This window comes from Pempheris klunzingeri, chromosome 4 (assembly GCF_042242105.1).
Source record: "Pempheris klunzingeri isolate RE-2024b chromosome 4, fPemKlu1.hap1, whole genome shotgun sequence".
In the NCBI taxonomy this organism is placed as follows: Eukaryota; Metazoa; Chordata; class Actinopteri; order Acropomatiformes; family Pempheridae; genus Pempheris; species Pempheris klunzingeri.
Window position 1 is genome coordinate 10,403,946 of NC_092015.1, and position 12,881 is coordinate 10,416,826.

The 12,881-nt window shown below is 39.5% G+C and overlaps 1 protein-coding gene across 1 annotated transcript; it reads right to left on the reverse strand.

The window, feature by feature from the left end:
- Nucleotides 1-1,739: 1,739 nt before the first annotated feature.
- LOC139200135 (uncharacterized) lies at nucleotides 1,740-11,986 on the reverse strand. The gene is made up of 18 exons (XM_070829369.1): nucleotides 11,877-11,986; nucleotides 11,326-11,620; nucleotides 11,083-11,169; nucleotides 10,710-10,979; nucleotides 10,010-10,216; nucleotides 9,652-9,921; nucleotides 8,860-9,087; nucleotides 8,647-8,770; nucleotides 7,651-8,557; nucleotides 5,543-5,785; nucleotides 4,956-5,268; nucleotides 4,708-4,794; nucleotides 4,161-4,430; nucleotides 3,861-4,076; nucleotides 3,504-3,779; nucleotides 2,944-3,171; nucleotides 2,729-2,852; nucleotides 1,740-2,650 (listed from the first exon to the last, which is right to left on the reverse strand). The coding sequence occupies exons 1-18, from the start codon at nucleotides 11,984-11,986 to the stop codon at nucleotides 1,740-1,742; spliced, it is 5,166 nt and encodes a 1,721-aa protein (XP_070685470.1).
- Nucleotides 11,987-12,881: the final 895 nt, after the last annotated feature.

Sequence of the window (12,881 nt, forward strand, 5' to 3'; positions counted from 1 at the left end):
CCCATTTAGATGAAACTGTCCCTGTAGCTGGCAGGAGGAAGAATGAAGAGTGGAAGACACAACAAAAGAAAAGGAGCAATACAACAATATCAAACACATGAGTAAGAGCGAGTTAAAATCAAAAAATGCCCACATGACTTGTCTCCTGTTCACCCCTTTTCTGAGACTAGTCATCAAGTTTAATTCTATGTCAGCCCTTTTTATTGACCTGCAGCATTCTTTAATCTTGTACACCACCCATCAGGGCATATGGAAAAGCAGGGGCAGGGCTTGAAACACAGTTCAACAGAGATTGATCTGGAATTGATGCAGAATGAATTTGTTTCCTTTTAATAACATCTCATCTCAGACATATTAGCAATCTTTTCAACCGGACTTTTAGTTGCGAACGAGATAGACTGAAATGTGCATGATAGTCACTTTATCTGTTTATTTTGGGTTTTTTTGCAATACAAACTGAACTTTGGTCTGCATGTGCAGTTGTAGACAAAGTAGATGGATGCTGTTTCAACTTCAAGTGAAACATCCTCCCTTGTTGCAAACAAAAGATTTCTTCCCGATTGCTCTGTGGTTAAAAACCTACACATATGTATACATTGCACACGCAGTAGGGTGAATTAGCTTAATGTGGAACGTTCTCTGCATTTCAATGCCAATACATTATATCCACACACAGTACCACTCCAAGATCCCAAGTATATGTTCTACTCAAACCAAAAGCCAAAAATAGAATCACACCAATAAAAGATATAGTAGACATATGGGGGGTGAAGCGCCCACGTCATCGTCAGCTAAGTTAGCAACAACTTGTTGCCTCCTCAAACGAGTCTATCGTAGAGGAATGGTGGGGAAATTTCCTTTTGGGGCTAAGCTAGGCTATTGTGTTTTGCTTAGGACCACTGCAAAGGAAAAACAGGTTGCTGTAGGTCTGCTGAATATAAGTATGTATTTTACATATTTGATATTTTGTTGTGGTATATATTGTATTGTTTGTATTTTGGATATTTCATCATGCTAAGCAATAAAGAATTCAATACACTATGTAAAAATATGTTGAGTGTGTGAGGAGTGATATCCCCTTGTAACTGTTAAATTTTCAAAAAAAGACATTGGATATTTGACCTGACTGTCAGTGAACAGGGATAGAGATAGAGTTTGAAAGACATTGTTGTTTACCAGTAAGAGAGGGTCTAATGAAAGATGCCATAGAGATGCATAATGTGAAATGAAGGGGCCAGTGCTTGAGGGACTTCCTACTTGATGATGTCTCTTATCTTTGACTTAGTGACATTTAATTTTGGAGCTCTCAAGCTGAAGAAAGGTTTTTGAATTTGGTGACAATATAAAAACTGATAAATGTATCTTTGAGTCCACATCAGCTCCAGACAAGTCAAAAATAAAGGCACACAAAAATGTCAAATGAACCCAAACTTTTTTCACAGAAAGTATGGTTTAATCAGCTGTGAGGTTAACTGACAATGTAAGTGGGAAAGGCAATAATAACATTTACAGTTTATGTGTTCTGTGCTATCTACATCTTGGAAGAAAATAGAATAACTTGTGTTCATAGTAAGTATTCTCACAGATATGATCCAAGTGGTAAGAGATTTCAGATTCAAATAAATTTTTTGGCATCAGCGCCGCTTTCTCAATATGTTAACGTTGCTATTACTATTGACCTACATTTCTGCCTATAATTTTGCATTGAAGAGTCATTCAGTCTTATGAAAGTGCATGTTCTATGACTCGATGCCTCGACCCATGATCGCTTTCTTTGTGTTTCTCTCTGGTCTCAGCAGGATTATGTAACATTTGGGTCCAAACAGTGCCACCAAGAGGCCAAAACTGGAGGCCAGGATGGCAAATACCTCCACTGCATCTGCATATTTACCTGGTGATGTAACATAAGCAGGGACAAAGGCCACCCACACAGCACAGAAGATCAGCATGCTGAAAGTGATGAGTTTGGCCTCATTGAAGCTGTCTGGAAGATTCCGTGCAACAAATGCAATCAGGAAACTGAGCATAGCCAGTAAGCCAATGTAGCCCAGTAATACTGCAAAACCTACTGTGGACCCAACTGCACACTCATAAACTATCTTGTCATTGTGGTACTGAGTGTTTTTATGAGGAGCTGGTGAGGCAGAAACAAGCCAGGTGGTGCAGATTGCTGCCTGAATAGAAGTAAGAACCAGAACTGTTCCTCTCTGCTGCAAAACACCAAACCACTTGAGACTGGCTCCACCTCCTGGCTTGGAGGACTTGAACACAGCCAGAACCACCACGGTCTTCACCAGGATGCATGAGACACAAAGCACAAAGCTGATACCGAATGCTGCATGTCTCAGCTGACAAGTCCAAAGTCTGGGGCGGCCAATGAACAGCAGTGAACACAGGAAACATAGTTTAAGTGACAGCAATAGCTGGAAACTCAGTTCTGAGTTGTTGGCGCGTACTACAGGTGTTCTGCGATGACAAATAAAGATCCCCAGGACAACAGCACAGATACATGTGCCCATCAATGAAGCAGCTGTCAAACAGATACCCAGAGGCTCATGGTAGGAGAGGAACTCTGTTTTCTTAATAACACAGTGGTCACGCTGGAGGCTGGACCAGAAATCCTCTGGACAACTGGTGCACTCTATGGAATCTAAGAAAAAGGGTAAAGTCTTGAGATTTAAGTTTATATTTTATCTCCAATCTACAATGTTTAAAACTGAATACCCACCAGTCTTGTTGCTGATTTTTCCCTCAGAACAAAGGATGCAGTCAAAACAGCACTCAGGCTCCCCTTTCTTTCTGGCCATCCGGGTACCTGGAGGACAGCTCTCACTGCACACTGACCGGGGTGGCTATAGGGAGAAAAGTACATCTGTCACTATATTACTAGACAGTAAGATCAACAGTCAAAAAAGAAAAGCTGTCTGAAAAAGCAGAAATAACCTTTTTGGATTCAAAGTTCCAGAAGATTTTGTCTTCATGAAGTGTGAGTTCTTCACCTTTGAAGGCCGACCTCTTAACTTCACCCACATTTTGAAGTTTAGCTCCTCCATCAGGGAGCCACAGCCAGTTCATGATATCATATATTGGTAAAACATCACCGTTCTCATCAAAAGACACTTGATCACCAAATGGTGTGGTGAAGTTGACCTTTTCTAAGTAAAACACAAGCTATGAATGTGAGAATAAGGGATAATGGAAAATAGAAGTGGACAAATAAAAAAAGGAATTATATGTGATCTCGGTGAAAACAGTGGTATACAGCAGTATTCAATAATCAAAGTGCATACTACACTCATAAACATATAATTTACATGAACAATTCCAAGAGAGCATTTCCTGTAAAGTTGATCCACATCACTGTAAAACTAGTGACAAGATATTGTTGCCTGGGACCTGATAATACAATCCACTGCTATCACCCAGTGGTAGGGGAAATCCTTTCACCTGTTGGCACTTTCTGAGAAATACTAAAGCTGAGGATTCATTCAGTTTTAACACACCTGCCATGGCTCCAGTCTTTCCAAACTGCCACAGCTGTGCTCACTGAAAGGCCCTCTCCCTGGCTCACACTGCAGCATGTCATCAAGGGCATATGCCAGAGCATACACAGCCTTGTAAACATTATACTCTGGCCTGAGGTTAGAAATGTCCAAGAACTCAGTCTCCACATCCTCTAGATCTTCCTGTCCAGTGCATAGTGCTCCCCCAGCAGCTACCCAGCCTGAAGGAGGTGGTGCAAATCTACACTGAAATGTGAATTCCCAAAACCGATTTACCTGAAAATGTATTCAAAATAGAAAGTCACACATAATAACAATACATTATAATTCTTACAAATAGTAAGGTTAAACTCTCACCAAGCCATTTTCGTAGTCACTTTCATAGTCACTGTGATGTAGGTCGGGACGTATTCGTAAGAAGAATTCCCTGAGCCCTGATATTTCTCCTCGACGGATGGCGATGCCAAGTGTACCACCCAGGTACGGCATGAGGCGGGGGGTCTGGAGAGCAGTAGCTGCTGTCCAAGCTTCACTGGCCATCCACTGCAGGCCTGTCACATTCTGCCTCATCACCTAACAAACAAAAACAATTAGAAGAATTTAATGAAATGTTTACATTTACATTGAGTAATCATTAAGTTGTATCTAAAGCCCAACCTCTTCTATGATGTTAATCATGTGACTTTCATGTGCAAACACAATGACCACACGAGCTGTGGATTTCTTCATCACATTCACAATCCTCCTTAGTTCAGCTCGGTCATTGCCCCAAGGCAAAACCTCAAGGTAGGCAAGACAACCTCCACCAGACTCAGCAAGGTCAGATTGGAAGGATCGGGCAGCGTGGAGTCCATAGTCATCATCACTGACCAGCAAGCCTGCCCAAGTCCAGCCAAAGTGTTTTAGAATCTGAATCATTGCACGCACCTGAATGAACACAGAGTGGAGGGATTAGTGCAGGATCAGTGCAAACAGGTCCCACATGCATTGCGGGACCTGTTTTCCTTTCAGCTTTGTAACTTGAGACCAAACAACCCCTCACTGACACAAAGAATGTGACTTTTATCAAGCAAAAGGAATATATTTTATATAAAAACATGACATATTACACAAGATAAATATATTTTTCATTGCAGTGCAGGGACTTTCTTTCTCTTAACTGTTCATGCTTTGAGTATTTTCATTTTTGCTGACACATGTTCACCTGGAAAGCATCACTTGGGATCGTCCTGAAGAAGGATGGAAACTTTTGCCGGTCACTGAGGCAGGAACATGTGGCAAAATAACTCACCTGTGAAAGACACAGACTGCACATCCTAAAAACATCAAAGACTAATACAGGCTCTGTCATCTTTTTCAGGTTGTTTACATCATCTTTACAAATGGCATTAAATGTGAAATTATATCAAATGTTTCCAAAATAATTATTAGTCAGTAAGGCAGATAACTTACCATAGGTACTCTGTACAAACCTAAGACAGTGGAGATGGCAATAGAACGTGAGGAGGAGGAATCACCCACAATCCCAATGACAGGAGGGGCTCCTACACAGGTCTTGTCTAATATAATCTGCTCCTCTTGACCACTGATTAAGGACAACGCTGCACGAAATCCAATTCCTAGTGTGAGGCAGTTATCATGAAGAAGGTATCCAAGAGTCACATTAGGGAGCAGGTTGGAGTTTCTGTTGATCTCATCAATAGCAAAGGCCATGGTCTGGGCCTGTCTGAATCCTGAAACATCAAAACTAACACAAAAAATACCTCTAGTGACTGTTGACAACATGATACAGTTGTGCCAGCAGACACAGGTGGCAGAGCTATAGAATTAGCAAACAACTGACCCTTCTAAATGCAAAAACAATGAAACTGTGTAAATATATCTATATGTGTCTGCGCAAAAAAATGTTTATGTTTAAAAATGCATGAATATAATTCTGTCAGAGAATAAGCTGATTTTCAAGAACCCATATAAGGAATTAAATTAATTTTATCTGCATTTAGCTGTTTCCCTGACAGACTCACCCGTGGCAGATAGACTGTTGTGGCTCTGAAATAAAAGACAGGTCAGGAAAACCAGACAGGAAATGGATCTCAAAAATTCCACCCAGAATTACATCTCCATCCTTGTGCATCCCATTTAGATGAAACTGTCCCTGTAGCTGGCAGGAGGAAGAATGAAGAGTGGAAGACACAGCAAAAGAAAAGCAGGAATACAATACGAAACACATGAAAAAGAGCAATTTGAAAACCAATAATGCCCGCATGACTCGTCTCCTTTTCCTGACGCCAGTCATCAAGTTTAATTCTATGTCAACCCTTTTTATTGACCTGCAGTACTGTTTAATCCTTTACAACACCTATCAGGGCATATGGAAAAAGAGGGGCAGGGCCTGAAAAAACATTTCATTTGAGTCTGATTTTGTATTGAGGCAGAATTAATTAGGGCACTTTTAATAACATCTCACCTCATCCATGTTAGCAGCCTTTTCAACCAAGGTTTAAGTTGTGGATGTCCACAATGATAGAGATATACTGAGACTTCCATGACTGTCATATTATGTTCATATTAGTTCTTTTGAATATTATGTGAATTTTGGAATGTATGTGAAGTTGGAGATGAAGCAGTAAAACAGTGAAACAACTTAAAAGTGTTCAGCAGGAGCTGTGAGTCAGGAAAGAACAAGGTCGCGAATAAGATTCTTTTTTGACATATGCACAACAGTTACAAGGAATCAGCTGTTGGCAATGAAATTCTTGCTCTCAGGTTCCCCTCAAACATATTCATATAAAATGTGCAGAAGAAAAGAAAAGTAAAGAAGAGATGAGAGAATCAAAGACAAGGACATAGATAGTACAAACGTTAAAATATATGAATAAAATAGAATATACGACAAACAGAAATATAATATATTAGGGCAGTCACTTTAGAAATGATCAGCAGTTAATTGTACAATTTCCTCTAATTAATTGCTATTATTCTTTTTATCCTTTTTCCCACTGAAGCTTTTATCAGTAGATATTTTAGTGTAAAATCACAGAATTAATACAGAATCAACACAATGGAATTATATCTAAATTCAAACGCTCTTGTTTAATAGCATCTGCAGATTACAGATTTCCATTTCCAACAAAGCCATCAGAACTGACTGTCAAAATGAAATTTCTTATGATATATTCTAATATATATATACATATATCCTGTCTGATATATTCCTTTGTGAGTATCTGCAATAGTAATAGGGTTAGAGGTAAGAACTAGGGCTGGAAAGTTACATGCTGAGCAAGTAGGATATATAAGATTTATAGGTTCATCATTGCTAGTAAAACTGAGTCATCTACAGACAAATCTAAATTCTTGTCTTTCTCTTGGATTGTAAAAATGAACATCTAGTGATGGGATCACAACAGTTGCGATGCCGAGTCGGTGTGTATAATACATCTGACTATATGAGAGAAGTGAGTTCAACTAAACAGGCGTTTTCAGATTTATTCAATATGCCAAAAATTGTTTTTCAGGAAATTTCCAAAAAGCATGGTCTCTAATATTGGCCATTGAAAAGCTAATTTTTCTGATTCCTGGGAGTAAATAACACTAAAACTCAACATATTACATGTATCACACAGGTTTTGTGAGGTGACTGAGATTGTGCCATTCAGGTATACAGGTTCCCGGGTTCACCATAGCCTAATGTGATAGCCTAAATGATGAAATGAAATCTGCCAAATATGTGGAATAAGTAAATAAATTTAAAAAATCACTATCATACACACCAATTATAGTATTTCCACTAAATATTGTAGATGGGCAGGTTTGCGAGCCAAGCTCCACATTGCTGCGGCTGCTGTGTGAACAGCCCCTGTTCAAATCTGTCTCTAAAGGAGCTTCATGGCACTTCCACCTATAGTGTGTCCCCAGCGTAAGATGTATCTATTAAAGTTAGTGTTACTTGTTACAATGAAGGGTAAATGTTATTTAGATTGTGCTGGGTAAGTGGATGGGAGTGATTGATTGAAGCTAGCTACACACATTTAAAGTTTCAAGGCTGCGTCTTGCACCGTTATGACATTGTAATTGTTTGGTGATTATCGCTGTTGAATGCAAAATACAGGCTGGCTCAGATCGACTGATTAAATAATTTTATGATTTTGTGGTTCCCCGACCCATGATCGCTTTCTTTGTGTTCCTCTCTGGTCTCAGCAGGATTATGTAACATTTGGGTCCAAACAGTGCCACCAAGAGGCCAAAACTGGAGGCCAAGATGGCAAATACCTCCACTGCATCTGCATATTTACCTGGTGAGCTAATATAAGCAGGGACAAAGGCCACCCACACAGCACAGAAGATCAGCATGCTGAAAGTGATGAGTTTGGCCTCATTAAAGTTGTCTGGAAGATTCCTTGCCAGAAATGCCAGCAGGAAGCTAAGGATAGCCAGTAAGCCAATGTAGCCCAGTAATACTGCAAAACCTACTGTGGACCCAACTGCACACTCATAAACTATCTTGTCATTGTGGTACTGAGTGTTTTTATGAGGAGCTGGTGAGGCAGAAACAAGCCAGGCAGTGCAGATTGCTGCCTGGATGCAAGTAAGAGCTAAAACTGTTCCTCTTTGCTGCATAGTACCAAACCACTTGAGACTGGCTCCACCTCCTGGCTTGGAGGCCTTGAACGCAGCCAGAACCACCATAGTTTTTACAAGAATACATGACACACAAAGCACAAAGCTGATCCCGAATGCTGCATGTCTCAGCTGGCAAGTCCAAAGTCTGGGGCGGCCAATGAACAGCAGTGAGCACAAGAAACAGAGTTTAAGTGACACCAAGAGCAAGAAACTCAGTTCTGAGTTGTTGGCGCGTACTACAGGTGTTCTGCGATGACAAATAAAGATCCCCAAGACAACAGCACAGATACATGTGCCCAACAATGAGGTGGTTGTCAGGCAGATACCCAGAGGCTCATGGTAGGAGAGGAACTCTGTTTTCTTAGGAACACAGTGGTCACGCTGGGGGCTGGACCAGAAATCCTCTGGACAACTGGTGCACTGGATGGAGTCTAATAAATGGGGGAATAGTGTGATAGACTCTTGCTGTACAGTACATAATATATGTAAAATAAAATGAAAATACTCAAACAATACCCACCAGTCTTGTTGCTGATCTTTCCCTCAGAACAAAGGATGCAGTCAAAACAGCACTCAGGCTCCCCTTTCTTTCTGGCCATCCGGGTACCTGGAGGACAGCTCTCACTGCACACTGACCGGGGTGGCTATAGGGAGAAAAATAATTATCTGTTATTCTACATTTCTTAACAAATCCATGAGCAAAAAAAGGTGTGTTTGAAAAATGAGAAGGAACCTTTTTTGATTCAAAGTTCCAGAAGATTTTGTCTTCATGAAGTGTGAGTTCTTCACCTTTGAAGGCCGACCTCTTAACTTCACCCACATTCTGAACTTTAGTTCTTCCTTCCGGGAGCCACAGCCAGTTCATGATATCATATATTGGTAAAGCATCACCGTTCTCATCAAAAGAAACTTGATCACCAAATGGTGTGGTGAAGTTGACCATTTGTAAGTAATGTACAAGCTACAAATTGATGACAGAAATAACGAAAAGACGATACAGAATGTGAAAGACTTTTCAAATAATTTGCAAATCATTACAAATTTTTTTTTAATCTATATCTAACTGGTTTGATAACACTAGTCAGGTATCACCGTCACAAAAAATGGGAATGTGTTAGATTGTGCTACTTTTAGTATTAGAATATCATATTTTACTTTTGAAAGAAAATAATGAAATGATTCGCTTGTGTATCAGAGCCATTATAAAAATGATTATTATTTAGTATATATACCATACTCACAAAACTACATTCACTAAGTACCTTACGGCGTAACAATCAATCAATCAATTATTATTTATATATCCAATTCACAACAAGTGTTATCTCGAGATGCTTTCCATAAAGAGCAGGTCTAGGCCAAACTCTTTATCAAGAGAGAGAACCAACAATTAAAAAATTAAAAATGAAGGACTCAAGAATCCCCACAGGAGCAAGCAACAGATATTAGTCAACAGTGGCAGGAAAAACTCCCCTAGCAGCTGTTTTCAAAACATAAACAGGAGGAGTGTAAACTGATATCCCACCTGCCATGGCTCCAGTGTTTGCAAAGTGGCACAGCTGTGCCCGCTGAAAGGCCCTCTGCCTGGCTCGCACTGCAGCATCTCATCGAGGGCATACACTAGAGCATACACAGCCTTGTAAACATTATACTCAGGCCTGAGGTTAGAAAGATCCAAAAACTCAGTCTCCACTTTTTCAAGATCTTCCTGTCCAGTACATAGTGCTCCCCCAGCTTCCACCCAATCGGCTGGATCAAACTTACATTGAAATGTGTGTTCCCAAAACTGTCTCACCTGAAATACATATAAAAGTTAGTATTAACAGAATTTACAATATATGATTCTTGCAATATTAGATCAGTTTGTCAGATTAAACTCTTACCATGTTATTTCTGAAGTTGCTTTTGTCATTTTGGTCGGGATGTATTTTTAAGAGGAATTCCCTGAGCCCTGGTATTTCTCCTCGACGGATGGCGATACCCAATGTGCCACTCAGGTACGGCATGAGGTGGGGAGTGTGGAGCACAGTAGCCGTTGTCAAGGCCTCGCTTGCAATCCACTGCCGACCTGTCACATTCTGCCTCACTACCTGGGCATTGCATTATACAAAATACATATTTCAGATTTTAGAAATGCCGATAATATACAGCATACTATAATAATTCTCTTTGGCATTGATTTTTAGTAACATAAGCACAAATGTAAAAAGAAAATAATACTGGAAACTATGTTAGTGAGGTAAATAACCTCACTACAAGCTTCAGTTTGTTCCAAGCTACAATTTTTATTTAACCTAAACATTTTAATACAATTACTTTTAATCAATGGGAATGGTCCATTCATGCCCTCACCCTGATGGAAACAAATACAAATGTATTCAAATATGTCAAGCAATATTCTTCTTCTTTCAATCTTCTTCTATCAAACGTTTTGACTTCATGACGATCAAACTAGAACTGAGATTTGCTGCGTAGATCATTTTGTGTGATTGAAGCTCATGATAACGGATAGGATGAAACAAACATCATGTAACACTTATTAAAATCATGGATTTCTAAATTATATTATGTTTTAATTACAACCTCTTCCATTAGTTGAATCATGTGGATCTCATGTGCAAACACCATGACCACACGAGCTGTCGATGTCTTTATCAAACGTACAATCCTCCTGAGTTCACTTGGGTCACTGTCCCAGGGCAAAACCTCTGAGTACGCCAGACAAGCTCCACCAGACTGAGCCAGGTCAGATTGGAAGGACCGGGCAACATGGAGTCCATAGTCATCATCACTGACCAGCAGACCTGCCCAAGTCCAGCTGAAGTGTTTTAGAATCTGAATCATAGCACGCACCTGAGTGGACATATTGGTGTAATTTAGGATTAATTTTCACAAGCTTGTTGTCCAGCCTGTGAGACATATTTTGCACTTCTTGATTTTGCTTAAGGAGTTTCACCTGAAATGCGTCACTTGGGATTGTTCTGAAGAAGGATGGAAACCTTTGACGGTCACTCAAGCAGGAACATGTGGCAAAGTAACTCACCTAAAAAGAAACAGTAGTGCACACAAGTTACTCATCTCATGCAAGGAAGACCCAGTCATAATATTTTCACATTTCAAAAATCTATAACTTTTAAAGGTGAAAATAAATAAATAAGATACACTGAAAATGCAACAATTCAAGATAAAGGAGACTTACGATGGGCATTTTGTATAAACCTAGAACATTAGAGATGGCAATAGAAAATGTTGAATAGTGATCACCCACAATCCCCAGGACTGGAGGAGTCCCTAAACAGTTCTCCTGACGCAAAAACTGCTCCTCTCGACCACTAACCAGTGATAATGCACCACTGAATCCAACAACAAGTGCACCACAGTTATCATAAAGACTGTATCCCAGAGTCACATTTGGTAGCAGATTGGAATTCTTGTTGATCTCATCAATAGCAAAGGCCATGGTCATGGCATGCCTGAAACCTAGAGTGTCAAAGCTAAAACACAAAATAACACAATTAACTGCTAAAAAGGAATATGGCACTGTTAGAACTGTATATTTATATACACAGATGTAACTTAATATTTCAATAGTATCACTAAAACTGTCAAAACAAAAATCTGCATCATATTACAGCTCATGTTTGATGAAAATTTCAGCACATTGACATTTTTATCTTACCATGAATACTGTGATCAGACAACACCATTTACAGAGACCCATGCTGTGTGCTGCGTGTCTGTGAAACTTACCCTTTGCAGCTGGGTTGTTGGGGCTCTGCGGTAAACGTCCTCTCTGGGAAGACAGAGGTGTAGTGGACCTCAAACAGCCCACCAAGAACCACATCACCGGGCTTGTGCATTCCGTTAAGGTTAAACTTTCTCTTTAATTTACAAGATAAGGTAAGAGAGGAAGACGCAGAGCATAAAGTAAAGGAATAGAAAAAAAACAAGATAGGGTAGACACACAAGAGGAAATATGTGTCTAACAAAGGTCCCATAACTGCCCTCCTTCCCTCACAACTGTTTCTACTTTTCACTCAAGGTCACTTTATATGCACATTGGTTTGGTCTGAGATGATGGTTCTCTAGTGCGGCATCTAGTGGCTCTAAGTCTGTGGATCATACTGTACTTAATATTTTGCCAAGAATGATACAGTAGCAATTCTTGTGGCTATAAGATGATCTGGTGTAACTATGGCATTATCATTAGCTCAAGCAAAATGACTTAATTTCATGTTGAACGTTTCAATCACAAAGTGTAAAAAGTTACTTACTTCACAGAAATGGCAGTGTACCCAAATCACCTTTCTACAAGAGACACACTTAAATGATGTGGAACTCTTGAAAGGTGTGCCTTAACTTATATTTTTGAGGGGATGCATATCTAATATTCAAGTCTCTTGTGTTTGAAAAGGCTATATGAAGAATAAAACGTTGGAAATTAACATATTTAAATTTACATATTTACAACTTGTTAAACCAGAGCAAATAGGTTGTCTGGTTGTGAGACCAATATCTAGCATAACTCATACCTTTTCCATCAAAAATACTGGTTTCTCTTCAAGTTGAAAAATATTTGATAGTATTGTGCGAAACTGCAGTACTTACCATGTGTGGGTTTGGGAGGATTTTATTAGGTGCCTCTGAAATTTTCAATTTGCATGGACTGCAAAACAAAACATGCATGACACTATGTTGCTATGGTGATATTTCATTTTTAAAAATGGAATGAAATTTATGAAACATTGTGCATTA

Bases quoted from the DNA above. Each gene is read 5' to 3' on its own strand.
- LOC139200135 (XM_070829369.1), bottom strand. From the start codon at position 11,986: ATGCACAAGCCCGGTGATGTGGTTCTTGGTGGGCTGTTTGAGGTCCAC. The intron at 11,621-11,876 runs GTAAGTTTCACA...TTTGTGTTTTAG, and splicing joins CAACAACCCAGCTGCAAAGG to CTTTGACACTCTAGGTTTCA. The intron at 4,431-4,707 runs GTGAACATGTGT...GTGTTCATTCAG, and splicing joins TCCCAAGTGATGCTTTCCAG to GTGCGTGCAATGATTCAGAT.